Here is a 27,553-nt window from a genome sequence, read left to right on the forward strand (position 1 = left end):
TGTTAAGATGGAAGGAAGCAGTGTGGAGATAGGGATAGATTCCATTTTTCTCCAACCTTTTTCTTAACTGATCCTGAGAATCGTGACTCTTTGAAGACCTCATTGTTATGCACTGGAGGGGAGAGGGGAGGGCTGGTTAATGGCAGATAGAAAATATGGGATTTTCTGTTGGGGAGTTCGGGATCTGGTGGTGGAGATAAAGAGAGTGATGCACAGAGAGAGAGAGAGAGAGAGAGAGAGAGGGGTGGGACCACTAAAACAGATTGGATTAGAGCCAAAATGAACTTGCAGTACAGACTTGGATTGGTGTTTCTTGTCCAAGGAGCAATGCAGTCCTCTGTTGGCGCAGAACAAGAAAAGGCCCCAGGGCAGGGGACGAGGCTGTGTCAGGGAGAAGCTTGGCCCAGTGACAGCACACACAGAGGTGCGTGAGGGTCCAGGGACAAGGAAGGAGACACTCCTATTGCTTGTTTCCTTCGCAATGTTCAATATTTTTTTTTAACCAGCTCTCAAGAATGGACCTAATTTGTCCGGATCTCAATTCAAACTGACCCCCAAAGTCCAGTTCTCTCATTCAAAATGAAGAAGAAAATTATGAAATCATGAATTCCCCTCTCCTCCTATTCCACCAAAAGAAAAACAAAAGTAAGCTAATGGGAGATATTTACTCTTCAAAACATCCTTTAAAGAAAGAAGGCTCAGACTTAAGCTGTGCAAAGGCACGGATTTCCCCCCTGAAAAATGGGGAAGATGACAGTTTGAAAACAAAATGCCAATAATGAGATCACCGCCGTGGGAACAAGGGAGCCAGCAAGCAGAGAAGGAAGACGGCGTCATGAGAACAATGTCTGTCCAAGTCGTGGCAAAATCTGCCAGGCCCAGATTGCCTTCATTAGTCATTTAGAAGCACATAGATCACAGAAAAAAATCCTCCTCCTCCTCCTCCTCCTCCTCACTGAGAGAGCTGATCATCAGTATAAATAGAAACTGATTAGAACACCAATACTTCAAAGCATAAATATTTCACTCACCAGCCAGTTGCTACTTTGCCCTTGGCAATTAAGAAGAAAGTATGCAGTGCTACCACCCCACACAAGGTGTGACCGTAATGGACTTGACCAGGAAATTAGGTTTGCTGTGAATTCATATCGGGTGTGAAGTGAACACACAGGCTACATTGTCCCAGGTGCAGTCGGGGAATTTAGGAGAAATAAGCATAACTATACAAGTCCTTAGCCCTCTTCACTACCCTTTGCTCTTAGGGGTTCATCTGTATCAGTGGCTTTGCCATTCAGCCAGTGTTTACGTTTGTCGGGTACTTTCTAGATTCCTGCATTGTGCTGGGTATTGGGAATTCTACACTTAGAATTCTACACTTAGAATTCTACACTTAAGACAACCACAGCTGTTCCCTCTTATTATCCCCAACTTCCTGCCCATCTCCTCTGTCCCCTTACCCGACTTAACTTCTTTTCAGAGTGTTTATCACGACCTGACGTGGCATCCTACCTTGTTTGTTTCTTGTTCATTGCCTCACTTACTAAAAGGCAGGCGCCATGGGCAGGGACTCCGACTGTCTCACGGTGTAGTATCCCTGACACCTAAACCACATTAAGGCTCAACGAATATTTATTCAATGAACAAGGCTTACATTCAAATGACTTACTCATCTCAATTCTGAGAAGCAGAATAAAGGAAAACTATAGGTGTTATGAGCAGGCATCATGAGTGTTTCTAAGCTACAAAGTGAGGAAGGCCTTTCCTGAGCAAAAGACATTCAAGTTGGAGTCTCAGTAAAGAGAAGGGTGTGTCTTGAGAAGGGCTTGGGAGACCTCTCAAAGACAGGTGCATGTGTATAAAGGTGCCTGTGGTATTGAAATCACAGGGAAAGGAAGGCCAGTGCCGTGGAGACATGGGGGGAGTGAGGATTTTCAAGAGATGAGGCAGGAGCTGTGGACAGGGGCCAGATTATGCAAAATCTTGTAGGGCACATTCAGGATGTTGGACTTTATCCTAAGAGCAAAACAAAGAGTTTTAAGCAGTGACATGATCACAATTCCCAAATCATGAATCTGTCTAATCAACACAAAGCACGCATTTTAATCCGAGCATGCTGACATCAACGGGGCATAAGACATGGCTGGAATAGTTCAGCATGGGCAGAGGAGGGGCGCATGAAGACTTAGCCACATTACCGAGCATATGGCAGAGGTACCATATCCCAAGAGGCAACGTGGGGAGGGTGGCCGCAGCACAAAGGTGGGGAGTCTTGGTCCCCCACAGAAATACAGAGGATAGAAACCAGCCACGGAAAGACAAAGTGCACCCATAGAAAAGTTATAGGGACCCCAGAAAACATCAGTGAACATGTTGCCTGCCTCTTTCTTCCTTTGAGGCCATCACTACCATACTAGGCTCTTCCTCGTCTGTCAGGACAAATTTTGTTGCCCCTTCCACCACCAGGCCTCCCTGGGTGCTTTGAACTCCAGCAGTAAGAGACTGCCTCAGGCCCCACAAGCCCAGAGGCCGTATGTCCCTTCCAGGCCTGCACGAGCTGCCTGCCATTCTATCCCTCTCTACTCTGATGGAGACTCCTGATAAACTGCTGGTCTGCCCATGTGGTAGGTGCCCAATAAATGTAATGTTAGAGAGTGTTACCCCTTTCCAGCGAACGCTTACTGAGCGCTTATTTTGTGCCAGGCTCAGCGTTAAGGCCTTTTTATGCATTCTCATTTAAGCTTCGCAACACTCCCATAAGGCAGGCATTGCTATAATCCCCAACTTGCAGACAAGGAAGCTACGGTTCAGAGAGGTGCAATGACTTACTGAAGATCTCTGTCACTATGCAATGGGGGGACATGAACTTGCTTCCATCCCTCTCCTAAGCCCAGAGACTGATTCATTACTTGCTTAGGCTCACCTCTTCCCTCGATCCTCTAAATTGCCACAAAGATAAGCCTCAGAGCCGCTAAGTATTTTGTGTCGATGTATGATGCTCATCACTATCCTACCTAATGTCTTCCCAACCATACTGTGAGTGCTTCAGATGGGTCTTATTTATCTTGGTATCACCAATGCTGAGCACAGGGTCTGACGCACAGTAGAGATGTAAATTAATGGATGAATAAGCCCAAGGCAATCGCATATAAACTCTAAATGTGCCCTTTAAGAAAACACATTATACACAAATCCAAACAGACGACTGATAAATTGAAGAAGGATCATCTGTGTAACAAGATTCTACGTCCCCTACCCTGTCCTTCATCTCCACCCACCATAACGCCCCTTTACAAAATGGTTCCTCTGGTGAATTGAAAATCTGGTTCATGTTTAAAATTAGAGATGCTGATATTGTACGGCTGCACGAAGGGGGAACACGAGGACCTTTACATGACGGCACATGACTCACGGGTCCACGCACAAGCTGAGAGGACACGCCATTAAGGTGCAAGCAGCAAAGGGAATTACGCACTGCTCCCCCACCCTCCCTCAGAAACATTGAAAAGCCATACCTCATTTAAAAAGGTAGAAAGACGAGAGAATGCTTTTTAAACTTGGAATATGTCCCATAGAAATATTTAATACAAAAGTACAAAAGCTCAAATATGCCCAACCAGCCCCAATTCAGGAGTTGGAATCTTTCCGATGGGATTACTATGCTAGAAACGACATGTTTATTGGCTCGAGAAAGACACGTCACCTAACAATTCCTACTAGGGGGTCCGAGGGAAATAACTCACCCATTGTGAAATCAATGTTCAAATCAATATCCCTTGGGGAGAAAAATATTGCTCATTGATGGAGATTGATTTTTTCTTTTCGTTAAGAAATTCCCGAGGGGGTAAACATTTTTTTTTTTCCTAGTGAATGTAAGTAAACATGCCAATGTCAAGGTCTCCTAGCCTGAGTGTGATACTCAAAAATTATTAGTATAACTATAAATGCCTTTCAACCTATAGATTCCAGTTCCATTTTTTAAATCTTATTTTAACATCTAAGCCACAGGGCCACCATGTGTTATATGTCCTTTGCTTTCTTTCACAGCACTCTCATAAGTGAGATACTTTTTTGATATTTTAAAGCAATCAAAGAGTAGCATAAAATCTAAGAGTACTAGATGCAAAATGTATGTACCTACAAATTTAATAACAACTAATTTAAAAAAAATTCTCATGGTCTCTCCCTTACCTTTCCCATTTTCATTTGGACCTCAAAACAATTATAAGAACATTGAATCTAGCCATGTATTGATTGCCTTCAAAAAAGCAAGACGTTTTAATGGGCAAGAAGAAAAAAAGGCTGAGTTTAACTGGTTTTCTATTTAACATGTTGCTTTGCGCCAGAGAACCTTTCAGACCTATTTACAAGGCTGCAGTAGATTATATTGTGTCACTCACAGAGTGTCTTTTTAGGCCAGATGTGTGACGGAAAGAAAGCTTGCCTTCTACCTTTCTGAAACTCAAAAGTTGCATAAGAAGGGACAGAGAGGTGATTTGGGAATGAAAGAAATGTCACTCAATGAGTATTTGTTGAAAAGGGTGTCACAGATCATTGGTGGAATTCCCTCTCATTGGCAACTCCCCCAAACAGCCGAAGATTCACTGAGCACCCAGGCTACTGAGTTCTACGAGGAAAGGAGAGTAACATGTTGGCGGTTACAGAGGCTGAGCCGCGGAACCCACAGAAGTGTAACTGGATGAACCATGTTCAAGGTGGAGAAATAACGCCACGGATGCCCTTGTAGTAAATCGTGCACCTTCTGTTGGTTTTGTCCTGTGATGGAGGTGGAGTCATATCAAGCCACATACACCATTCCCCTTGTATCTAAAAGAACACATTTTTCAAGTGGCTCGAACAGATAAAAGGAGGAACAAAGTTCACTGATTGGCATATGGTCATGACCTACAAGTTGACCTTAGAAAAAACTCAAACCACACTTAATATACACTGATTTTTCTCATCTAGTAGCATAACTACAAGCATATAGTAATGCACTACATCTTGTACAGAGCAAAGCAAAACCAAAAAACAATTAATTAAAAAAAATTAAGACTGACCTAAACCCCCCTTCCTAAAAAATTTGCTTTTGTACAATATAAAAAGAACCTGATCGACTGGAAGTATCAGCATCAAATATTTATTAATCTTTTAATTTTTTACTCACTTAAAATTCAAAATCACGTTCATGCTTTGGGAGAGCTGTGTGGTTGCTTATCCCTTAAAAAGCATTTCTGCTTTGATGCCGCACCGAAGAGGCACTTACACTGAGAAGCAAGGAACAGGAATATCTATCTAAAGACACTGGCAATAGACCACAAAGTAAGCTGAGCAAGGCGGAGGAGAGAAAACACAGTCCTCCGGGAAGAACAAAGTAGTCACAATCAGAACACAGCTGGGATGTGATTCAAACTGACCGAGAACCAGAAGGGATCTTCAAGCTGTTCTATACAAGCTGTTGTATACGTAACAGAAAGAGAGAAAGAAAGAGAGAGAGAGAGAAAGAGAGATTTTTCCAAAAGTTATTCAAAGGTGTTAACCTAAGAAAAGATCTCAGTGGCAGGCACAGAAATAACTTTACCCCTTTTATGGTGATCCATGAATGGGGTCTACAGCCAGCTAGGGAGACATTTGTATCAAAAGGTTGGACCTAACCCTCCCAATAAAGCAGGGTTCTTGAAGGTGTCAGCAGGATTTGGTTGACTGGGCCATTAATGGTGCTGCGGTTAATTATTGACTGATTAGGGATTTACCTTATCTTTCCATCAGGAGCTGGCTCGAGACTTAACGGTAAAGCAATTTAGAGCCAGGGTGAACCTAGCCACATGCCTTTTTCTTCTTCTCCTTTGGGTCACTTTAGCTTGTCCTTCCCCATAATTTACGTTCAGGTCAGAATAGCCAGTCCTTACAGAGCTTGGGAGTCCTCAAAAGGACTGGCCACGAGAGGAGCCAGGTTCATGGTGAGTGGTGTCCAGAGGAGGCCTAGAGGGGTGCTTTCTTTGGCAGAACTTTGCTTATTGGCCCAGGTTTTCCCATGAAACCCCTGGGGGGAAAAGCGATGACTTTTTGTCCCTGAAAGTGCTGGTGAAGCCGATGGGTAAGCATCAGCCCCCCACCCCGCAAGGCGGCCCCTCTGCTGAAGGCCTCTTGGCAAAGCCAGGGAATCAGCACAGGCAGCTCGGGCCCAGCTGCCCCAGATAAGAGGTGGCCCGTGTTAATGTACAGGCTTCCTCTGCACCTCAGCAGGGCCTTCCTTTTCTAAACACTCTCCCTTTAATGTTGGCGAATGTTGTTTTTCCATTGACTCAACATCTCAGCCTCTGGTGGTAAGCCAGTGGGGAAAGTTGGAGCGGGGGAGGGAGGAGGACAGTAGGAGAAAGTGATGCCAAGGCAAAAGAGAGAGGCACAGTCAGCCACATTTCCAAACAAGCTGGACACCTGCTTTGGAAAGACAGGGACCAAGCCTAAAATTCTTGCCTCCTCTTGATTCTGATCAGCCTTTTGTTCCCTGCATGTCTATGACCATAGATCCTGGGCCCCCTCCCCACCACACTGGCCCCCCCACCATGAGGGATCCGTAACTTTTCTCCATGAAGGAAAGAAAGAATAAGAATTATTGGAGTTAATTAAAGAGGGACAAGAACTTCTAGGAAAGAGATAAAAGAGAAAGTCGCGGGAAAGCAAGAAAGAAGGAAATTAGGAAAACAGAAGAAAGAGGCAAGTGAGAGAAGACACACAGGCATGGAAATGAAACACAAGAAGAGAAGAAGAGCATAAAACAAGAAAATGAAAAGCAGAAAGGGAAAGGAGAGCGACTCCAGAAAAACGAAATCAAAAGTGAGAGTTTTTCCCCAGAAGCTTCATTTTTCAAGCCACGAGACAGACCCCGGGTTAAGGATGGAAAGCTGTCCCCTCCCCAGCTTCTCTGGGCAATGCAAGGTCAAGGGGCATCTTCAAAACCAAATCTTGATTAGAGCCAGCTAAATGTTTTGACTTGAAGGAGACACGAAGGATTAGAAAGCAAAATAGAGCAGCATGGGCAAGAAAGAAACAGGAAAAGAAAGAAAATTAAAAAAAAAAAAAAAACCCTCATGGGAGACACAAAGGGAATGATAGAAAACTCTACTGAATCAGCTAGCCATCTACTAACAAGCTGCAAAGATTTCCAATGACAAGTTGTCACATTAGTTTAGTGAAACTGAAGCAGTACTTATCCCCTTTCCTGTGCTTAATCTCTCCCTGCGTGCCACAAAAACACGCTACCACATTTAATAGGATTAGTTTCCTTCACTTTCTCCCCCCACCCCTTTTATTTTTTACAATTCTATTTTCAGCAATACTGGGATCCTTGAATTCACGGACTTCCTGCAGTGCACAGCAAAACCTGGCATGCGTGGTCTTTACCCTTTAAAGACTTCATTTGAATCTGAAAAAAACACCCCCCCCCCCCGGTATTTTGACTATTTTGTACCTTTCCCCCCCAATGAATTTCATAGTCCTCCTGGAAGTCTCCCTGCTTGGAGGGGAGGGGAGGGAGTGTTCGAGTAGAAGGTTGAAGACAGCACCGGGGCTGGGACAAAGCTGACAAAGCCCGGAGTCTGCTGAAGTTCTTCTGGCTCTGACTGCAGGCAAATCTGGGTTCCAGTTCCAACTGCCACTCCCTGGATTTGCAGCCTTGAATGAGTGGGGACGCCTTCCCGACTGATGCCCATCTACTCATCATACAGCGGGGATGATTCTTCTTAGGGCTCTTGCGAGAACTACACTTATCCTTTACTTCTTCCCTTTTAAGGTTCAGGTTTTTTTTTTTTTTCTCATATTTTATTCTGTTCCTGAAATCAGTATGACTTACAATGCATTATGTATTAAGGTCATTGTAGTCTCCTTTTCTCCCAAAGGCCATCTTTAAATTGATGATGTGTCTTATAATCTGTGGCATTATGGAATTAAGAAACTGGAAGAGGCAGGTATAAAGCAGCTGGCGCAGTTCTGCCATAGAAAATGCTCAATGCACGCTAGAATGATGATGAAGGGGACCCAGGTTTTGCCACCTTGAAGCTGCCTTTTGGGATATAGATTTTAAGCTAGTTATTAAGAAACAACAGACTCAGAAAGAAGCTTTGACCCTCCCCCCACCCCTTTCCTGCTCAAGACATTCAGACGGAAAAACCTGCTTCAGGAAGGTAATCTTAGGATGTTCCCTTAGCCTAATTCGAATTAGGTAGAGCAAATAAGAGGGGTTCCAGCAGGGGCCTGTTCCCTAGATACCCTCGGTAGGCCACTGCCTCGGAGTTGCCTACACAGAATCTGCCTGCCACGTGTGTTCGTTCCGCTCTTGTTCAGCTTTCTGTAATCCACCCATTCTCACTTCTGAAACCCTTTCTCCTTTGTCAGAAACGTCATATACGCCCCGTGTTGCCCCGGTCTTTGAAATGTTCGTGCTTATATGAATTCCCCATGCACATGTATTAAAAATTGCATTTTCTCCTGTTTCTGGCTCTGATAATTTGACTATCAGCCCAGTTATAAGAACTTAGAAGGGGGGAGGAAAAGCTTTTTTTTTTTTTTTTTGCCCTCACACTTATCACCACTTCCTGTTCACCTCCTTCGCCATTCTCCCTAAAAGACCACTTTGGAATATTGAGAGGAGAGGAGGCGTTGACACTCCTGCCCCTCATCCAGATTCTTCTAGACTAGTGCTCCCAACTGCGGTTTCAGAAACCGAACTAAATCAAACACAGATAATAACCGTCCACCTGGTTGGTTGGCTAAGAACCAGAATCATCCAGTTCACTCTGCTCTTTTCAACAGGGTCACCCATTGCCGTGTGTAGCAGTGTCTTGCAAATAGTAATTATCTGTTGAATTGAATTATTCCATCTTCTTTGAAACACTTTGCATCACGGACACCCTCCTGGCCTTTCCTCTCTCCTCCCAGGCACCACCGCCTGAAGATGGGGAGGAAGTGAAAGTGTGAACTCACCTTATCTGGAAGGTAAAAGGTGCCAAGGGGACCTCAGGAGTGAAGGAGCAACACTAGCCTAGGGTGGGGATAGAGGGGACGTGGAGGAAGCCTGCTCTGGTGGCCTGTGCAAGGGTGGGCTGGGCCGTGGACATGCTGCAGACGGAGGCTATGTAGGGGCATGCAGGGCCCTACTGTTGGAGAAGGGAGCAGCGGGGAGCCGTGGAGCCCAGAAGGCACAGTGAGGCCTTCCTGATCAGGCAAGCCACCCTCTCCCCAGCTCCTGAGAACCCCCAGAGAATTCCATGTCCTGCCTGCCAGGCAGTGGCCATGGTGGAGTCCCAAGCCTTCCTGCCAACCTGGGATTCACGAGTTTGCCATTGTCTTCAAAGTCTGGGAGAGGCTGTAAGGGCAGGAGGGAGGCAAGACCCAGCCCTACTACCTGCCTACCTACCTACCCAAATCTGAGCAAGGGATAAAGTTAGCCTCCCTCCTGTGGGCCTTTCCTCCCACCACACCTCTGCCCCTCGAACAGCACTGCTGCACCTAGCGCCTCCCTACCCAGGAGGACTGGCACTCCTTGCTCACTCCCACTTTCCTGCACCACCTGCCCCAGACCCAGGGACATGCTCCTGCCAATCAAACTAACTCCCACCTCCTCACTTTCCCCTGTCTCTGCTCCCTTGCTGCCCCAGCTATAGGCTACCCTCCCACCCCATTCACCTTCTGCTAACACCCACTCCCCTACCCCACCCCTTCATTTTTACTCTGGTTTTACACCCCCACCTTACACTCCCATCCCACTCAGTTCTCCCACCCCTGCACCTGCAAGCTGCCCTACCTGCCCTGCCCCCCCACACTCTGTCCCCCAGCCAGCACTCCTCCCCTCTCAGCCTCTGCCACCCCCACACAAGTAGAAGTAAAAGAGCTCCTTTCACCTTGAGGTGGTTGGGGCTAAGAAACCAGAAGTTGATACCTGTCCCCTACAGCTTCACTGGTGATGAGTGTTTCTCTGCAGTTGTCTTGAGGTCCTTTGTTTTGTCCCCTAGAGTCACAGACATCCCCCACCCCACCTCCTCTGTCAACCCCATGCTCACCCTACAGAGAGTAGCCAGAGAGCAGAAATCTTCCACACCTGCCTAAATATATCCCCAAACCCTCAACGGACAGGCATCTCGCCTGATGGTTGGGCTTTCTCTCATTCAGGGAGAATGAGTTCTTTTATTAGGGGCTGGGCCCATGGACACCCCAAGCTGGCAATCTCTTCCTTACCCCTCCCTTCCAATACACGGGGATTACTTATCACAAGCCTTCTGAGGGTACCAGCAAAACACCTTCCTTGGGATGTTCAATTAGCTGCTCGCAGCCCTCTCCAGTTCTAAAACTGTCAGCCTCCTTGATCTGTTCACTGCTGGTTCAGCCCATTCCATTCCCCTGGCTTTCTTCCCTCACACTACAGCAGTCACAGCCAGGGACGGCGCCTTCCCACCTATCTTTCTCCTCCTCACAGCTGTCTCTGCCCAGGCTCTCTCTTAATTACCTCGGGGTGTGCTTGTACTCATTGGTTTGAACATACTTTTATAAAGGGTTGCCTTTTACTGCATGTAGATTAGGGGGAGCTGTTCATTCAGACATGTAAAAACTTAATGATAAATGATATAACTTTTTTTTTTTTTAGTTTTACCTAGGCATGTTGACCTTCTTTTCCTTCTTGATGTTCCCTCCTTGAATAGAATGTTTTGTCCTGTGGTTTCATTGGTCTGATGGGCAGCTTCTATTGAAAAGGTTTCCATCTATAAAGCAGAGGAGGGGAAAGGACCAAAAAAGAAAGAAAGCAAGAAAGCAAGATTCAGATTGATAAATGCCTCCTGCCTACCCCTGGGCCCAATGGACAGTTCTAGGGCCAAGGACACAAAGCCTGGCTTCCAAACACACACCAATTCTAATTTATATTTTGTGGCCTAAACGGTGGGAAGGTTAGCATACAAAGTGCCCAAAGCAGCAAGTAGGCATGAGCAAAAATGTGCATAAGAAACGACAACCCAGTTAGCCTCACCAAAATATGGGGGAAGGGGTCCGCTCGAGTGTGTGGACCACACGTTTGTACACAAAATAGGTTCCATTTCTTAGTGAGCACCAATCACATGCTGAACAATCTTACTTCTGTCAAAGTCGACAATGGGATGAGTTGGATATTATTCCCACTTAACAGATAGAGAGAAGTGAGGCTCAGGCAGATTACATAACAGCCCTGAGGTCACAGAGTCAGCGCCTGGCTGAGCAGTAATTGGAAAACCAGTAGGATCCCCAGATTCTCAGTCCTTCCGCTGAGTGCCTAACTGGGGTGGGCCCCGAAATCTTTATTTTGTCAAAGCTCCCTTGGTGATTCTTGAGGATTAGCCAGGTCATGGGAATCCTGCTTCACATCAAACCATCCCGCTCTCCCTGTCACCAGCCCGCGTCTGAGCAGCCTTCTCCACGTTGGCTAAAACATTTAAAACATATTTAAATAGCAATTTCGAAAAACTATGCAGCATATGGATTTTCCTTTTGATCTCAAAATGATGACAAACAGACACTTAAATACTTCATAAAAGAAATATTACCAGAAAAATTATAGAAATCTGGCTTTCAACTTTGTCTTGCTCTAATTTAAACAAAATGCAACTTTTGAGTCAGTCCCCCCCCCACCCCACCCGCACAAATACATCCAAACTGGGAGTTTCTTTCCCTGCTCCCTCTGTGCCTGGCCTTCGCCTATATATTTCTAAGCCGCTGGTCATCCTGAATAAAAGCGTAGAAATATGGACAGCAGGGATAACTTAAGTCCTAGCCCCAACGCCCCTGAAAATAGAGAGAACGTCTCCTGCGAATTCACATCCTCGACTTGAAAGACCCAAGAAAGGGAAACTGGGAATAACGGCCAAATATTCTTAGATCATTGACAAGAAAGGGAGGGGGGCCTGGGGGGTTATGTACATCCCTTAAAAGGTCCCGCCCCTCTTTAGGTCCCTGGAGAGTCCCCACTCTCAGGTTAAATGCTTCAGCCGGCTGTGGGCGCCACCTCCCCGCAGCAACAGGAGGGCGGCGGGGGAGGGGAGGCCGCGAAGCAGTGCGGGCCCGGCAGCATCCGACGTTCCCCAGCTCTGCGCCGCGCCGGGAGCAGGTGGCTGCCCCTTGCGCCGGGCGTGCGCTGAGCCCGGGCCAGCTGAGCGTGGTTGCAAAGTCTGCAGCGGCCCGGGAGGAAGCAGGGAACGTGGGGCGCGTACCAGGCGACAGGGACCCCCAGGGCCGCAGGAGCAGGGTGGGCGTGCCCTCCGCTTGGAGCTCGGCGCCACCGCCGTAGCACCGCGCGTTCGCTCTCTGCATGCAGAGGCCGTGACACCTCGCGCGGGCCGCGGCGTGGAAGGAAGGGCTGGGAGGGAGGAGGAGACCCGGAGGAAGCCTGGCCAGGCAGCCCCGCTCCGCCGAGGGCCAAGAGAGGAGACTCCCAACCTTTCCTCCCACCCCGAAACTTTTCCAACGCACGCAGGCGTATTCCTCACGGGTTTCGGCGGCTCCGAGTCGCCATCAGGGAGGAAGCTCGGCCAACAAACACGTCCCCCAGCACACGTGCGGAGGTACACAGGCACATCGGGAGGGACTGGGCCTCTGGGGAGGTGGCTGAGGGCGTGATGGCAGCAGGCGACTTCACAGTCGAAAGGGACTCCCCGCGCGCGAGAACCAGTGGCTAAAAACCTGCAAAAGCTCGGAAGTGCAGCAGTGCCCCAGCCTGTGCGTAACTTTGCCCACTGCGCCCCCGCGTGCAAAGGCGTCCCTGCGCACTCGCACCCTCACCCACCCCACTCTAGGTTGCGGCCCAAGCCTGCCTTTGTATTTCTGTGACAGTGAACGATATGCTAATTTGAGCCAAAAAGGGAGGGGTGTAAATTGCGTAAATTTCGCTACCTGGCACCCCCAATTACCGACAGAAAATGTCCCGTTCTCCCCGAAAGCGTACCCTCCGCTTCCCTTGGCCCTTCGGTCTCCAGCGTTTTTACTACGGTGGAGACTGAAGATTCAGCACAGTAGATTGATGTGCTTTTTTTTTTTTTATTCTGAGATCAGGACCTTTCCAAATCCTATCCCTCAAAGAGCCGAATAGGGTTGGAGAAAGGCACGTTATTTCGGGGGCAGCAGCACCCCTCGCAAGGCGCGCGCGCGGCCTGGCGGGCGCCTCGCTGGGCTCCGCGCAGCCGGGCGGAGTGGCTGGATTATGTAAGTAACAGCCCTCCATGTGCTCACCGCCATCTGTTAATATCTTGATATTGGAAAGTTCGGTGCCTGAGGCAAAGCCAGGGCTGGCGGCGCGGAGCTCCCAGCCTTCTCTTTTCTACTCCAGGGCAAGGAATGTACCTCCCTTTGACTGTTTTTGCCGCTTCCATAAAATCAAGTAGTAGTTTGCCCCTTCATTCTCCGACACCGACCACCTCTCCCCAAGGGTGGGGCCTGTCGGGGAAGAGTGATCTGCTTCGAGGTCCCTTTACAGTAAAGAATCCTTTCGATGAATTGGTATTTTTATGACAGTTCTAGGTTCTTTTAGGCTTCTTGTGGTGGACTATTTATCGGGGTGGGGGCTGTATTATTTTTTAAAATTACTTTTTCTGCCAGCACCCTGACCCAAAATTCTTGTAAAGGTTATATTTCAACTCCTTTGGAGTGATTCGCCTGTTTACTTTGAAAGCTGTTGGTTAAACAAACATCACACGGGAGGCTTCTAAGCAGTGGGGTTCCCAGGAGAGAAATGCGCAGCTGCTATTGCTACTGATCTTGTGGCATTTCATCCCCGCCCCCCCCCTTCATTCAGACCTTCAGAACAAATTCAGGTTGGGCTTGGCGTCACACAGGGCACAGGAGCAGAAGTGGAGGGGGTGGGGGGAGAAATATGGAGGTCAGTCAGTCTGCCTCTACATAGCCCGAAGCAGGCCGGCCTGCACCCTGGGGTTGGTTTTTCTTTCTCTTCCCCTCTTCGGGGTGGTGGTGGTGTTTGGAGGATGGTGTGTGTGTGTGTGTGTGTGTGTGTGTGTGTGTGTCCGGGCAGGATCTCCTTCATCCTCCTGAAGTCCATGCCCACGCTTGTCTCTCAACTGGATCTGGTTGAAATTCCCAGAATTGATTTGTTTAGGTATCTGATGACAGTTATTCGCAAGGTTTAAATTACTTATAGCAGCCTCTCTCCGATCTCCACCTAACGGCTTTGAGAAAGAACGGGGGCGGGGAGGGGGGGCAGTGCACCCAGGAAATATCCCGGTGAACTGTGTTTAACCCAGAACCAGATGCACAAGTGATTACTGCAAGTTTGACTAAGAACATACAGATCAGCCTGCAGATAAATAAGTAAACGCAGCCAGCAGGGCTGGGGCTTGTTGGAAGACCAGTCAGAATTTGGGTTAACTTTTAAGTTATTGGGGTTATGTTGGCAGTTGGGCAGAGGAAGGGGTTGACCCCTAGGTCTGGCCGCAGGTTTCCGAGATGGAGCCACTATCTAGGCGCGTTGTCTTTGAGCTGACTGACCGCTTCTCCCCTATCAGAAAACAAACCCCGGAGTCGCCCGAAATACTTGCTCCAGGGCGGCTCGAGACCTGGGAGAGCGCCTCGGCTCTGGCAGGAGGGATTGGCCAAGAGCCTGGCTGGTACGTCGTCCCGACAGTAGGGGACAGGACAGGGCCCCGCATACGCAGCTCACAGAGCTGGGCTGAGGACCGAGCTCGCTCGCCCAGCGTTGCGCGCGCTCCTATTTCAACCACCAGCTCCTGCGCCCTAAAGAGGGCTGCGAACTGCCGCAACTGAGCGTGGCGAGCCGCGAGCCTCAGCCGCCAAGGCTGGGGTTGGGGGCGCTTCCCCGTTTGCCGAACGGATTACCCCGACCTCGACTCTGGGAGCGATAAAGGGCTTTTCCCGCCGTGCGTTCCCGAGCGTAGTGTGTGCAAACGTGCCTCCGAGCGCTAGGTGCAATTGACTTCAACTTGTGGGCTACAGTTCAATTCCAGAGTTTGAATCTTTTCCCTGTCTCTGCTTCCTTTCTTCCCTCTGTTCTTCCTCCTCCTTCCCTGCCCTCCTCCCTTTTAAGTGTCTAACTGAGCAGATGGTTTTAAGGTGTGGAGGGCACATGTCCTATGTGTGGGCTGGCTCTAACAGGTACACACTGGGATACTTCAAGAAAATAACAGGACGAAAAAGAAGAAAGGCAGTATCCTTGATCCAAATTTCTCTGCTCAATACACCCGCTTACCTCGAAAGGACCCAACCAATGGAAACATTATCCCATGCTGCATCTTAGGGGCACGTTGATAGATTACTTCTGTTCCCAGCCTAAATGGTCACATCTCGATTAGAACACTTGATATGATCAGTAGCCCGGGAGCGATCACTGGGAGCGTGAGTGGTGTGTTTGCGCGCCTCTGTGTTGTTTCAGTAATGGGGCGCAGGGAGTATCTGAAGGCTGCGAAAGGGAAGAAATGAACGCTGGGGATGCTCAAGCAAAACTCCTTTCTTATCCTGGACACCTAACCTGGCCGGCCTGATTTTTTTTTTCCTTTCTTTTCCATGTATGAATCCCTTGCCAAAAGTTTCCTACAAGGCATAGAGTTGGACCATTGCTATTATTCAAAGAGAAGACTTCCTCACGGATGAATTTGAGGCTGAAATGCTAACTGGCGGAGGAAAGTTGGGTGTGGGTGTGTGCTTGCAGAAACTGGTGGTTGTTTTCCGCCCGTGTACTTGTAACACACCTCATAAACACAGAGTTGTCTCAGTCACAACATGATTCGACCTTTGATCTGATTAAATTTGAGGGACACATGAAAGATACTTTCCTCACCTTACCTAAGAAAATGAGTGTGACTAATTTGAGTAGCTGTGAATGTTTCTGCTTCGCAGCCCCCTGCAAGTCCTAGCTTTTGTAGGACCTTTAAGTCATAAACTGGGTTGCTTTATTAAAAGCCGGTTACTGTGCTGCAAGACAGAAACGTTGTAGCTGCGTTCTAGCCAGCGGGGCTGGAAGGCTCCCTCCTTAGCATTTGTAACTTGCAACCCCCAAGGAGCTCTTAGAGCCACATAATCTAAAGAAATCTTGCTGGTTATTTTCATCCAAGATGTGTCAAACCGAAGTGAATTTTTCTATAGCTTTATTTATATCGAAGTCTGAAATTAAGGGTTTGAAATTTCTTACCTAATAAATTTTAAAGTTTGTCACTCAGGCATCGTAACTGTGTAAGTCCTGTTTGAAACCTCTATTTTTAGTTATTCTGGGGTGAATGAGTGAGGGACAACTGCAAGGTAATGTTTGTTAACATTTTCTTTAAGGCTGCTGTACCTACCATGCCAACAAGGATTATTCTTCTTAATAATTTTGACGGGAGGTGGACTGGGATTAAACCAGTGCTGGTCCGCGAATACCAGATGCAGCGGAGCCGACGTGGGAAACCTCTGGCATCTATCACTGAATCCCAAACCTCACCTGTATTTTAGTGCCCACCTCCCCTTTAAAATTCTGCAAGAGTGACATGTATTTTTGATACTACTTAGGACCATTTAAAAAGTGGAATGATTTAAGGATCCCCACTCCCTCCTCCTACACCATCCCACCCCTAAAAAAAAAGAAAATACCACTTTCTCCAGTACACTTTCCCGTGCCTTCCTCCACCCAAGTCGGAGGAGCCCTCACTCGCTCGGCCACTGGGCACACTCGATCAGCTGGATCTGGGAAATGAAGGGGAGGGGAGAAAAAAGAGGACCTGCGTCCTGGAAGAGCGAGCGCGAGCCCAGCGCCGCTCGCGCCATCTCCCGCTCCGCGCAGTGGCCGCAGATGGCTCGCTCCGGCCCGGCGCGGCGGTTCCGTGGCCCCGAAGCAGGGGCAGGGCGGGGATGGGGGTGGGGGCCGGGGATGGAGGCGGGGGAGGAGGAGCGCAGGTCCCCTCTCCCCTCCTCTTTTCCCAGCCCCGCACCCCCACCCCTTTTATATATTTTTTTTCCTCCCAAGTTCTCTTGCCTCGCTATCCCCCCTTGAATCCGAAGGCGCCTCGCGATTGGGTGCTGGGGCCGGGTACGTCAGTGAGACTGTGACGTGCAGTCTTCCTGTTTCCTTCAGCTGTGTCTTAAAGTAAATCTTGTTGTGGAGCGCAGCCCTCAGCCGAGGGAGCGCTCTGAAATAATACACCCTTGCAGCCGCGAGAGCGGAGCGGCGCAAAAGAGCTCGGCCGGGTCCGCCGCTCCCACCCCGCTCCGCCGCTCCCCGCGCCTCCTCTCCGCGCCTCGCCTCCGCGCCCTTCTCCGCTCCTGCGCCCTTCTCGGGTCTTCCCCTCTCCACTCCTCGCTCCCTAGGTCCTCTCCCCGCCCTCCTCTCTCTCTCTCCCCTCTCCTCCTCGCCCCGATCGCTCCCCTGCTCGCTGTCGTCCAGACTCACCGTCCCTTGTCCAATTATCATATTCATCACCCGCAAGATAGCAGCGGGGGTGAGCGCGAGCGTGTTTTCCTCTCTGCCGGCAGGGGAAAAAAAAAAAGACTCAGTCCCCCCGCTCTCGGCACCGCGTAAGTATCTTCTGTCCCCTCGCCAGTCCCCTCCCCTTTTCCAGAATCACTTGTACTGGCTTGTTCGTGAATGGGAAGAAAAGAGACTCCCATGACTTATACCCGTGTAAACATTTCTTTTTCAGGAGGAAATGGTGTTGTTTAAATGAATCATAATAAAATAACCTCGAAACAGTTTCTGAGCAGGAGCCTCAGTGGAACTCAGCGCTCCGCTCCCCCCAGTTCCTAAGAGTAAGTGATCCGCTCGGCTTTTATTTCTTTCTCTTTCCTGCCGGTGGCTGGGGGTGGTGGTGGCGCGGGGGGAGTGGGGGGAGGCTGATATTGCGGGACGTGTCGCTGATCTTGTCACCTTTTGTGTGCCGTGTCTGTCTGGGGAGTGCGGGGGCGCTTGCTTCCCTTCCTCTTTCTCCTGCCTGCTCTCTACTCAGGAGAGGGGACCGCGACGGGGATAGGGTCGCTTTTTGTTCGTCTGGATCCCCGCTTTCCGCCAAGCCTCAACCTTCCCATCTCTCCCGGTTAAAACTCCGGGGCTAGACCCCACGTCCCTTCTCTTTGTCTACTTTATTATAGCTGCCTTTCTTCCAGGCTCTTCCAATTTGCTTGCCATTTGCATACCTTTCACTTCTCCTTTTAACCCCAGCGGAGAGCCGGGGAGGAGAGAGGCGGGGAGAGGGGAAGGGGGGGGCGCTCTGTTACTTTCCTCTCTAAACGCTGTCGGAGCCGAAATGTTGAAATCGGGGTTGGAGCGGCGCAGAGATGGTCCCGGGCAGCGAGCGTGGCGCCCCTGTCCTGAGCTCCAGGGAATCTGGAGTAGGTCAAGTTGAGCGGGGTAAGGCGGCACCGGGAGACTCAGGGGGTCGGGGGTGGTGGTGGCAGAAGAACTGGTGCCCCAGCGTCGCGGGAGGACGGAGAGATCGAGGTCCGGGTGGGGGATGTTCTTGGGCAGCGGACTTGCAAGGCCGAGACTCTGTCAGTCATCGCTGGCCGTGTATGGTGTTGGACTGCTTCGATCTCGTCTTGGCTGGGTGGTACCTACAGTTCTGCCCCAGTTTGGCGGACTGGGGAGGGGGCAAAGGAGAGGTGAGAGTAATTGTTACTGGTTAGAATGGTGAGGAGGGCGGGAAGAGCTGCTATCTCGCCGGAACAGACGAGGAGGGGGGCGCGGGGTGGGGGGTGGGGGGTTGGAGAAGAGACATCACCCAAAGTCCAGTTTAGCGAGGTGTTGGTTGGTTCCTCTGGTGTGGCAGCCAGTTACTCCTCCTGCCGAAAGTGAACGCCGCTGGAGAGAGTGGATTTGGGGTGGGGGGGAGCGGGGAGGTAGAGGAAGAGTAGCTTTCGAGAGACTCCAGGTCTCCGGCCCCTCTCAGCCGTGTGCAAGTTGAGTGCTCCTGGCCGCCGAGAAAAGAACCAGGAGGAGGGGTTGGGCGACAGCCTTAAATAGCCCAAGGAGGCAGGTCGGCGTGTGAAACTGCTGCTGTTCTTGGCAATCCAGAACCCTACTCTGCCTGGGGGAAGGCTGGAAACTCACCTGCTTGTTTTAATTTTTCCAAGAAGGTCTGTGTTGTCTCCGTGAGCTTATAAAAACAGAGCAAGTACAGGATGGCCTCCTCTCAAAGTCAAGGCTAGAAGTTTCTTGTTTTGTGCTCTCTCTCTCTCTCTCTGCTGTCTCTCCTCCCACCTATACCCTCCCTTTAAAAAAAAAAGAAAGCATTTCCTTTTCTAAACTAGGTAGGCAGAGGTCTGTTAGCAGAATACGCATGAGCAGGGCCTGACAGGTGTGTTATGTCAAGAAAGACAGGTGCAAATTTCCTCTGTGTCTGTATGGTTCCAGACCACAATGCGTGCCCTGGGGTTGTAGAGATTTATGAAGCTGTGGTTGCCCTGGTTAATAGGATTGTGCGGGCTAATGGGAGTGGGCTGTTGTTATGTTTTGAGCCCTGCCATGTGAGTTCTTTGGTGGAGGGTAGGGGACAAGTTGTTATGTGTTTGTTTATTTTTCTTAAGGATGTTGGCAGGCTGCTGCTGAGGCTGTGTCTCAGGCTCCTGTCTGCCAGGCGGCTGAAAGTACCCCCACTTCAGGCAGCAGGTGGAGAGAGATTGACTTTCCCTTTGCTTCCGTCCAGTTTATGTCTATCTCCCAGGTCTGGGGAGGTGGGGGGGGGGTTGCCTTTTGTGTGTGTGTATTTTGGACAGCCGTGGGTGGTGTGTGTAACTGCCAAGAATACCAAAGTCAGTTTGAAAGTGTTACTGTTCGTAAAGCTTATCTTTTTAGCGTGCTTTCTCTGTGCCCAGAAAGAATAGGTATGTGCAATAAACTCTTTCAAGTCATATGTTAAATATTCTCATAAAGTGGAATGAGCCTGTCATTGTACCAGACCTGTGCCAGATGTTCTAGTTATTACTCTGATGGGGAAGGAAAATCTCAAGTCCGTGAGAAGTAACTGCTTTTTCTATCTGAGGCAAGATGCGGGCCGTCAGTTCTATGAGGAGTTTCTTGTGGGAACTTCTGAGTATTTTCAAAATGAAATGGGCTGTGTGCGGTGAGGAAGCAAAAGGGGAATACTCAGGTTAAGCTGTCCATACTGCGTAACTTGCCTATGTCTATATGATGGTAAATTAGATGACGGGAAGGACTGTGGCTTAATGTATGAAGGAAGATGTTGAAAATTCAATGTAAGCACTGTATCTGGATTCTTATCAGTTGATCTTGTAAATTTCACGTTACACAGGCTACTTCTTGAGTTGCATAGAATTAGGTTGGATGGTGAATGGTGATTGTTGGTTGGTTTTGTTGCTCGGGTGACGGTCATTGTTTCATGAAAATAAGCAAATATGTGTTATTTATTCTTCAGTCCTAAACATCAAACTTTGCCTGCAACACTTTCCTTGGATGCTTTTGAAGTTCTTGTATAATGAAAACGTCATCGATGGATGTGTTCTTTTGCTTATGTCTAATAAGGGTTATCTGTGCTGGCACTTAATTGATATTTTTATGTATCCATTATGCAGAATTCTATTTAGTTTAATCACCACCTTGTGGGGAAAAAAGTCAGGCATACATAACGTGCATCTTTGTTCCCACTTTATCTGTTTCCTAGCATTGGTCCTCTACAAGTGGCACTTGTAATTTTAAAACCTCCTCTAGCTGCCAGGCTTGCTGTTTGTTTGTTCAAAATGCAAATAGGCCCTTTCCCCCTTATTTTCTTATATCATGTCAGGAATCATCTTGCATGTGCAGTTGCTAATGTAAGACATGCTTCAGGTTCGGGGTTAACAAAAGAAATGATAAGATGTTATTGATTTCGTGATAGGGATGTGGTTTGTGCACGGTATGTTGTCATAGGGTTCTGATTAAGTACCTGTATACCTGGGAAAGGATATACGCATTAGGAATTTCTCAGACCTTGTTGCCTGGTGCCTTCTGAAGCTTCAGGGGACATTGAGAGTATTTCCAATTTTGAGAAACAGAAAAAAGAAAATGTGTTTTTTCTTGAGATTATGTCTCACTCTGATTTGCTAATTTGGTGAATTCTGACTTTTTAAATAAGTAGAAATGAGTAATTAGGCATGTGTCAGAAAACGTTCTGTGCTTATTTTGCTGGTGAAAAATGTATGGCATTTTTGATAGGATGGAGAGCTTTTTAATGAAACAGTGATGATCTGAGAACTCCGTTATGATAGTAAATTTTAACATCTAATACAAGATTTTGACGGTACGATCTTAGTTAATTTAAATATTAACCTAACACATCAAGTGAATTCTTCAAAATAAACATCAAAGGTTTTCCTAACCTGATAGGAGGCAGAAACACCTCCGAAGGAAAAGTTGCTAATTAGCAGAAATGAACTCTTGAATACAGTGAAGGGGACAGCTTCGTGATTGGAGTGGGTGGCGGGGGGGGGGGTTATCTAAATCAAATCATTAGATTTTTCCCCTTCAATGACTGATTTCCAGATTGATTTATTAATGATATTCCATTGGAAATTTCATAACCAGCTTGATCTGAGCAGAGAGGCCTATTCAGAGGTTGTTTTCAAAAAGAAGTAAAGGGTAAGCTTGAGCAATTTCTTCAAATAATTTTATCCACAAAGACAGATAATCTCAATAATCCAACCAGGAAACTGTGCCAACCTTACACTTCCTCTGTCTCATAAAAGATTTGTCTGAACTATCTGGATAATTACTGTAATGAAACACTTCTTTGTCCAGAATCTGGACTCCACAGAGATGCATAAAAGTTGCAGCGCCCTCCCCCAAATAAGTTCTTTATTAAAGTAAGAGCACTCAACCGCTTTCTACTTCACCCTGGAGTGCGCCTTCAAAATTCTTCACTGAAAGTTCTTTTCTCCTAACATGAACTCATCAGTTTCCTTAGGATTATGTGAAATAGAAGGTCAAATAATTCCAATTTTAATTAAGCCATCTTTTGGAGTAGTTAAAATCTGACTTGATTATACCTGGATGTTTGTTCTTAATAATTTGTGGGGAGGAGTCTGCTGTGCTGAGATATCCATTGCATAGGAATTATTAGAACATTTGTGTAGTTAGATGCCAAACGGTGCACCAAAAATATTTAATAGTAAAAATTATTCCTATAGATTTTCACATTAAGTAAAGAGGAGTTTACAAGGGTAAGATATGCGTATCTGATCAATAATACATTTGGATTCAAATTCAACGTCAGTATTTTTCTGCATACTTGCTGATATTGATGTTCATCCCTGTTGATTAAGAGGTTTCATGTTGCTTGGTTCAACTCAAAATTAATGTTAAAATGAAAATACAGGAAGACAGTAATGCTGGGGAAACAGTAGGCAGCAGGCAGAGAGGAAGACCAAATGTGAGATGGATCGACTCCATCAAGGAAGCTGTAGGCACAAGTCTACAGAAGCTGAGCAGGGTTGTCGAGGACCGAGCATTGGGGACATCAGTCATTCACGGGGTCCCCAGGAGTCGGAGCCGACTCCGCGGCGCGTCACATACACAAAAATCAGTAATAATTATAGCTGAAACATTCTGGCTTAGTACACATGTTGAGAAATAAAGGACTTTGAAAAATCTTAATGGACAGGACAGTATCAGTGATAAAGTCATTGCATGCAGAGCCTTCTCTGAATTCTGAATTGGGAAATCACGGAGTGCTCGGAAAGTGTTTTCAAGTGATTTAATTTGCATTGGAGTCATTTAACAGTGTGTTTTCTTATTTGGTAAGTGTATTTACATACATATCTTGTTTATGAAACGTTGTGCTAGTATACTGTCACTAGTTATAATTACTTAATCTTGTCTGGAGCCTCCATGGGTTATAAGCCCAATGTGCACTAATACCTTGATTTCTAAGTTTCGGTCTAAGCTATATGGAGAGAGATATTTCTTCATGCCTATTAATATAATACCTTGTCTTGCTGGATTATGTAATTTTTCCCATTTGTTTCATCCTATTTATTATGTCTCAGCTGGACATCTTACAACAAGACCTAAAAGTAATTCAATTCGCTTAGCCCACAACAGAAACGGACCATCATTTAATCTAAAAACGCTGACTGGTTGAAAGAGAATTGCAAAAACCAGAGTAGTTTGGTGAATCTGGAGGAAGTTACGGGAGACTGTGTTTTTGAAAAGACCCAACAAGCCCTGAAGACGAGAAGTATCATTTCTTTCCACCTTAGGAAGAGCACAGCCCTCCTCTTGGCTCCTGCATGAGGCAGGGATGCAGCTGTTGGTACCTAGGCTAGAGGAGAGGAAGTGCAGTTGACGCAGAGGTAGATGGCAGTCGGAAAGGAAGGATGCCTGGGGATGACCTTGTGCTCGTGTCTTGCACAGCCTGTCGTTGCTGAGCCTCTGTGGCAGAGGTGCTCTTCCCATAGCGAGGATGGGAAGGAGGAAAATCCAGTTTGGGTGTGAGGGTGAACAGGGGGGAGAAAAACACTGCAGAAAGTTTGTTCGATGTTTTCGTTGGAGAGCTGTGTGATCCTCAGGTGGCATTAAAGGGAAAAAGATGTGTACACAAACAGAACAGGTAAACATTTAAAATAATGGCAGTGAACTCTGTTTTGGGAAAGCTGATATGCATGCAGAAAAAGACTCTCCCTCAATATGCAAGTCTTTCTGAGCTTTGAAATAATTCATCTTTTTTCTTGTTTGTCTCAGGCTTTCCTTTTTTCCCCCTCCCACCTGACAGTTACACCTGATTTATCAGATCTAATATGTTAGTGAACGATTTGTCATTGTGGTTTTGTATTCCTGAAACCAATTTTATTATTCATGTGTGAGGGATTGCGATTATTCCAAATTCGATTTTGAACCCAATATTGAAGTTATGCAGGTCTGTTCCCATTCTACCTTCAGGACATTTTATCCTGAGGCATGTAAAAAGTACTTTATTCTCAAGCGTACAAAAAATATATTTAAAGAGGCATCATACTGCTTTCATGATCCTCTAAAACAGGCTCTTTTAAAATGTATCTTCCTACACAGAGCAGGAGCAAGGACTGCACGATGAAATCTTTCTCACTTAAAAAAAAAATACACGCCGCCATCTAAGCGCTGAGCATTTTCTTGATTTTTACAGGTTATTTCATGCTGAAATTATGCCTATTTGCATGGATAGTCATTCTTTAAAACTAGCCACAGATGCAGTCCTAGGGAGCACGTAGATGTTTTTACAGGTGAACCGAAAGAGATGGGCGCCGTTCCAGGCACTCTGCACGCTGCCTTTGGCAATAGACCCTGTTATTGTGAAGATGTGCTCTGTTTAAGCAAACGTGAAGTTTAATATTAGATAAACCCTGGGTGGAAAAAATATTCTCATTTTCTTCCTAAAATGTTAATTGCGAGCAAAAAAGAGGTGACATCTTATGTTTATGCCAAATTTGGGGTTAGCAACACTACTTAATAAGTCACCAAATGTGTCGAGTGCTTTTTATAAAATGCAAGGAGGGGTGATCTCTTTTTATATTGTGTTTCCAAGAAACAGTGGAAGTTCATAGGCAGAGAAGGTATTTCCTTTCCTCCCATATGTTGGAGTGATGTTATTGTCTTTCTTCTTTCTACATCTTTTTTGTCTGTTCTTCTGTTTGTTTCTTAAATCTAGCATATGAAATAAGATTCACAAGTGGCATGTGTTAAAGAGATTCTTTAAGCAGGGGAAGTGTTATTTTGGCAGGTTTTTGACAGAAGAAAACTAGTCGTGAACATGTAGTTATTCTTGTCTGACTCAATGTATTGATTTCTAAAATGTAACAATGTCATTCTTTTGCAGTGAGTTCAACTTTATAATTTGTCCTCAGAAAGACATCATGGAAATTTATAAATATTCTCATACGTACAATAAAAAGCCCAACAGATACCATCTTCAAAAGTGATTTTCCAATAGAAATGCATATCTATATCAAATAAGCAGTATTTGCAACATGAGTATTTTTGCATTTACTTCAGTGTTAAACTGACCATTTATGTTGGAAAGAAGCTGATGGGATTTCACATATAACAAAAATATTTTAAATTTCAGTAATAAAGGGTGTGTGTTTTAAATATTTGCATTTATGTTAGAGTCCTTTCCCTTTTGTAGCCTTAAAACCACAATAATTTTAATGCAGAAATGGAATTTTGCATCCAAATTTCACACAGTCTCAAAATATAACCTTATTTCTTAAGTATAGCCCACTTTTGTCTTCTTTCATAATGTCAATCTCAATGCCCAAAATTTAATCAATTGGTTGTCAGAGGCTGTGTACTTATAATCTACTATTTCTTCTGAAGATAAACAGTATCATTTTAGGCATTTGTGAAAGAGAATCATATTACTGGTGCTTAAGCAGTTTTTGCTTTTTTTTTTTTTAATCTTAATCCATCTTAAACCAGTGGAGCAGAAATATTTAAAAATGTTTCATTTCAAGCAGAGTGCATAATAAATTGCAATAATTGTAATGTGCCATAAATCCCAGAGCCTATGCATTTTGCATTTGATTCAGGATTGAGGTCAGGAAATTTGGAGAAATTTAAAGAAAATGATTCATCAGTCCTTTTGTTCTGTTGGCCAGGGTCCCGGGATTCTTGAGCTGTGCCCAGCTGACGAGCTTTTGAAGATGGCACAATAACTGTCCAGTGATGCCTGACCATGACAGCACAGCCCTCTTAAGCCGGCAAACCAAGAGGAGAAGAGTTGACATTGGAGTGAAAAGGACGGTAGGGACAGCATCTGCATTTTTTGCTAAGGCAAGAGCAACGCTGTTTAGTACCATGAATCCCCAAGGTTCCGAGCAGGATGTCGAGTATTCAGTGGTGCAGCATGCAGATGGGGAAAAGTCAAATGTACTCCGCAAGCTGCTGAAGAGGGCAAACTCGTATGAAGATGCCATGATGCCTTTTCCAGGAGCAACCATCATTTCCCAGCTGTTGAAAAATAACATGAACAAAAACGGTGGCACGGAGCCCAGTTTCCAAGCCAGCGGTCTCTCTAGTACAGGCTCCGAAGTACATCAGGAGGATATATGCAGCAACTCTTCAAGAGACAGCCCCCCAGAGTGTCTTTCCCCTTTTGGCAGGCCTACTATGAGCCAGTTTGATATGGATCGCTTATGTGATGAGCACCTGAGAGCAAAGCGCGCCCGGGTTGAGAATATAATTCGGGGTATGAGCCATTCCCCCAGTGTGGCGTTAAGGGGCAATGAAAATGAAAGAGAGATGGCCCCGCAGTCTGTGAGTCCCCGAGAAAGTTACAGAGAAAACAAACGCAAGCAAAAGCTGCCCCAGCAGCAGCAACAGAGTTTCCAGCAGCTGGTTTCAGCCCGAAAAGAACAGAAGCGAGAGGAGCGCCGACAGCTGAAACAGCAGCTGGAGGACATGCAGAAACAGCTGCGCCAGCTGCAGGAAAAGTTCTACCAAATCTATGACAGCACTGATTCTGAAAATGATGAAGATGGTAACCTGTCTGAAGACAGCATGCGCTCGGAGATTCTGGATGCCAGGGCCCAGGACTCCGTAGGGAGGTCAGATAATGAGATGTGCGAGCTAGACCCGGGACAGTTCATTGACCGAGCCCGAGCCCTGATCAGGGAGCAGGAGATGGCTGAAAACAAGCCCAAGCGAGAAGGCAGCAACAAAGAGAGAGACCACGGGCCAAACTCCTTACAACCAGAAGGCAAACATTTGGCCGAGACCTTGAAACAGGAACTGAACTCTGCCATGTCGCAGGTTGTGGACACTGTGGTCAAAGTCTTTTCGGCCAAACCCTCCCGCCAGGTTCCTCAGGTCTTCCCCCCTCTCCAGATCCCCCAGGCCAGATTCGCAGTCAATGGGGAAAACCACAATTTCCACACCGCCAACCAGCGCCTGCAGTGTTTTGGCGACGTCATCATTCCGAACCCCCTGGACACCTTTGGCAACGTGCAGATGCCCAGTTCCACAGACCAGACAGAAGCCCTGCCCCTGGTTGTCCGCAAAAACTCATCTGACCAGTCTGCCGCCGGCGCCCCCGCTGGCGGCCACCACCAGCCCCTGCACCAGTCGCCTCTCTCTGCCACGGCAGGCTTCACCACGTCCACCTTCCGCCACCCCTTTCCCCTTCCCTTGATGGCCTACCCATTTCAGAGTCCATTAGGTGCTCCCTCTGGCTCCTTCTCGGGGAAAGACAGAGCGTCTCCTGAATCCTTAGACTTAACGAGGGAGACAACGAGTCTGAGGACCAAGATGTCATCCCACCACCTGAGCCACCACCCTTGTTCACCAGCACACCCACCCAGCACCGCGGAAGGGCTCTCCTTGTCGCTCATCAAGTCCGAGTGTGGCGATCTTCAAGACATGTCCGAAATCTCACCTTATTCGGGAAGTGCAATATCCTTTTCTTTTCCCCCTCCAGGGAAACCAAACAAAATGGGCTTCCCAAAGGGTCAGGTTTACACATGTGTAGAATAATGTAGACTAGTACCTTCTTAAGAATGCAGTGCTTCCTATTATTCAAAGTAATAAGCTTTTATCAGCATGCCTGTGGCGCTTCTGATCACACAAAACCTCCCCACTACACCG

General features: G+C 47.1%; 1 protein-coding gene and 1 long non-coding RNA gene across 10 annotated transcripts in view; one reads left to right on the forward strand and one right to left on the reverse strand.

Moving 5' to 3' along the window:
• LOC123478824 (uncharacterized) overlaps window positions 1-12,632 on the reverse strand; it is a 96,282-nt gene extending 83,650 nt beyond the window's left edge. For 2 of the 3 annotated variants that reach the window (XR_008425759.1, XR_006654174.2), the window contains exons 1-2: window positions 12,504-12,632; window positions 10,643-10,751 (exon numbers count right to left, since the gene is read on the reverse strand). This is a non-coding gene — a long non-coding RNA (uncharacterized lncRNA). Of the gene's footprint in view, window positions 1-10,642; window positions 10,752-12,486 lie in introns of all 3 variants that reach the window. The other variant, XR_008425758.1, reaches the window with a different exon arrangement.
• PROX1 (prospero homeobox 1) overlaps window positions 12,510-27,553 on the forward strand; it is a 52,042-nt gene continuing 36,998 nt past the window's right edge. For 2 of the 7 annotated variants that reach the window (XM_045188556.3, XM_024551418.4), the window contains exons 1-3: window positions 17,087-17,526; window positions 17,652-17,757; window positions 25,570-27,361. In XM_045188556.3, coding sequence (XP_045044491.1) covers window positions 25,637-27,361 — 1,725 coding nt within the window. In that variant the 5' untranslated portion in view covers window positions 17,087-17,526; window positions 17,652-17,757; window positions 25,570-25,636. Of the gene's footprint in view, window positions 12,579-14,608; window positions 14,631-16,989; window positions 17,042-17,086; window positions 17,527-17,651; window positions 17,758-17,802; window positions 18,356-18,937; window positions 19,081-25,569; window positions 27,362-27,553 lie in introns of those variants that run through there. The other 5 variants (XM_045188575.3, XM_071220123.1, XM_045188569.3 and 2 more) reach the window with 5 other exon arrangements.

The sequence above is a fragment of the Desmodus rotundus genome, chromosome 12 (assembly GCF_022682495.2).
Source record: "Desmodus rotundus isolate HL8 chromosome 12, HLdesRot8A.1, whole genome shotgun sequence".
NCBI lineage: Eukaryota > Metazoa > Chordata > Mammalia > Chiroptera > Phyllostomidae > Desmodus > Desmodus rotundus.